This window comes from Eimeria acervulina, genomic scaffold (assembly GCF_000499425.1).
Source record: "Eimeria acervulina Houghton genomic scaffold, Eah_scaff1490, whole genome shotgun sequence".
NCBI lineage: Eukaryota > Apicomplexa > Conoidasida > Eucoccidiorida > Eimeriidae > Eimeria > Eimeria acervulina.
In genome coordinates, this window is record NW_013549157.1 from 1 (window position 1) to 2,500 (window position 2,500).

The 2,500-nt window shown below is 32.0% G+C and overlaps 1 protein-coding gene across 1 annotated transcript in view; it reads right to left on the reverse strand.

The window, feature by feature from the left end:
• Window positions 1-2,211: 2,211 nt before the first annotated feature.
• Window positions 2,212-2,500, reverse strand: part of EAH_00060280 (ABC transporter family protein , related) — a gene marked incomplete at both ends in the record, with an annotated part of 2,223 nt that continues 1,934 nt past the window's right edge. The window contains one exon of the mRNA XM_013393490.1: window positions 2,212-2,361. Coding sequence (XP_013248944.1) covers window positions 2,212-2,361 — 150 coding nt within the window. The remainder of the gene's footprint in view (window positions 2,362-2,500) is intronic.

Here is a 2,500-nt window from a genome sequence, read left to right on the forward strand (position 1 = left end):
ATATATGTATATATTATATATATCTGTATATATACATATATGTATATATATATATATATATATACACAACCCTCAGACAGCAGATACACCGGAAGAGATGCGAGTAGAAGACATGCAGCCTCATTCATTAGCTGTCGAGACAGTGGGAGAGAAAAAGAAAAAGAACAATAAACAAATAAATAAATAAGAATAAACAAATAAATAAATAAAAACAAATAAATAATAATTAATAGTTAATAAAATGTTTCTAAATGCAGGAGACTGACTCATTTTTTGTGTTTTTTCTCGCATGCATTTGAGGTGTACATACACCTCATCTTCGCGTTTTTTTTCTTCGTTTTCTTTATAATTATCCTTCAACTTTTTAAATCTTTCACTGCTTTCTTCTTCACTTGCAAGCCCCACATAATGTTCTGCTGGATTTTCGTGCAGAGGCGGCGCCAACCCTGTGCAACGAAAATAATTATATATATATTATCATTACTAGCTAGCTAGCCAGCTAGCTAACTAGCTAGCTAACTAGCTAGCTAGCTAGTTAGACAGGCAAAAAGAGCTGGATAGATAGATGGGTAGCTAGCTAGCTAGCTGGGTAGATAGGTAGCTAGCTAGCTGGGTAGATAGGTAGCTAGCTAGCTGGGTAGCTAGCTAGCTAGCTAGACAGATAGGTAGGAATAGGTAGGTAGCTGTATAAGCGCTTGACCTCCAGGTTAAGTCGCTAGCTAGCCAGCCATGCAGCTAGCTAGCTAGCTAGCTAGCTAGCTAGCTAGCTAGCTAGCTATCTATGTAGGTGTATTGAAGCATATCCACCGTACCTAGAGCAGCAAAGTAGGAGTGCATTTGCTGAATAGGCCCGTTATAAAGACAATAGCCTCTAGAAAGAAGAATAACATCGTCAAAACTCTGAAAGATACTGCATGACGGCTGGTGTATAGACACTACAAAGCTGACGCCGCAGCGCTTGGCCAGAGATCGCAGCCCTAAAATAAGTCGCGAAGCATCAGTCGAGCTTAACCCTGAGATTCAAATAAAATAAATAAAATAAAATGAATAAATAAATAAATAAATCTATATATATAGATATATATATAAATATATATATATATATATATTTATATATTTATTTTTCTTCTCTTCTCGCTTTTATCCTGGCTTTATTATGAACGTACTTCAGGTATTATATAAATATATAAATAAATATATAAATATATATAAAGATATATATACATATATATAACTACTTTATATATTGTATATATTCATTATAAAGATATAAATTAATATATGCATATATTAATTATATACACATTCATATACTTGTATACTCATTTAAAAAAATATATATGTATATATATGTATATATATGTATATATATATATATATGTATATATATGTATATATATATATATGTATATATATATGCATTATATATAATAAATATAATATCTATAATTAAAACTGTGCACTTACAGTGCTGGGCTTTATATACATCATATTATATAATGCATATATATACATATACATAAACTAATATATATATACATATATTATTATATATATATATATACAGATAATATATATATATATATATATAACACGAGAGAGAGACAGAAGGGATAGCGACGGAGACGCTACACGTTCAGAAACGAAAGCAAAGAGACAAAAAAAGAGACAGAAGAACAGACAAAAATAAACAAAGAAAGAGACAAAAATAAAAAAGGAGACAGAAAGAGACAGCAAAAGAGACTAAAAGGAGACAAATAGAGACAAAAAGAGACGAAAAAGGAGACAGAAGAAAAGATAAAAATAAACAAAAAAGAGACAGAAAGAGAGACAGAAGAGACAGAAAGAGAGACAGAAAGAGACAGAAAGAGAGACAAAAAGAGACAGCAAAAGAGACAAAAAGAGAGACAGAAAGAGGCAGATGGAGACAAATAAAAGATAAAGAAGAGACGAGAAGAGACAAGCGGAGACAAATAGAGACAAATAGAGACAAATAGAGACAAATAAAGACACGCAGAGACAAGCAGAGAGAAGCAAAGACAAATAAAGACAAATAGAGACAAATAAAGACATAAAAGATAAAGAAGAGACAAGAAGAGACAGACAGACGATGAAGTAAATCTGTAAAAGAGAGACAGAGAGCTCAAAAGGAGACAAAAAAAAGACAGACAAGAGACAAACAAACAAACAAACAAACAAACAAACAAACAATCAAAATAAATAAATAAATAAATAAACAAACAAACCTGAAGTAATCTCGTCTGCAAAACAAAGCTGAGAAAGAGATATCAGAGCCCCTCCAGCCATCAGCCGCTTCTTCTCTCCTCCGCTTATACCCCGCACTCTTTCGTTACCCACTTGCTGCACAAACCCTAAACCCTAAACCCTAAACCCTAAACCCTAAACCCTTTTTTTCTCTAGATGAGATTGTACACCGCTGTCGTTTTCTGAGCTTTTTATATTTGGGAGTTTTACTTAAAATGTTTATTTATTTATTTAT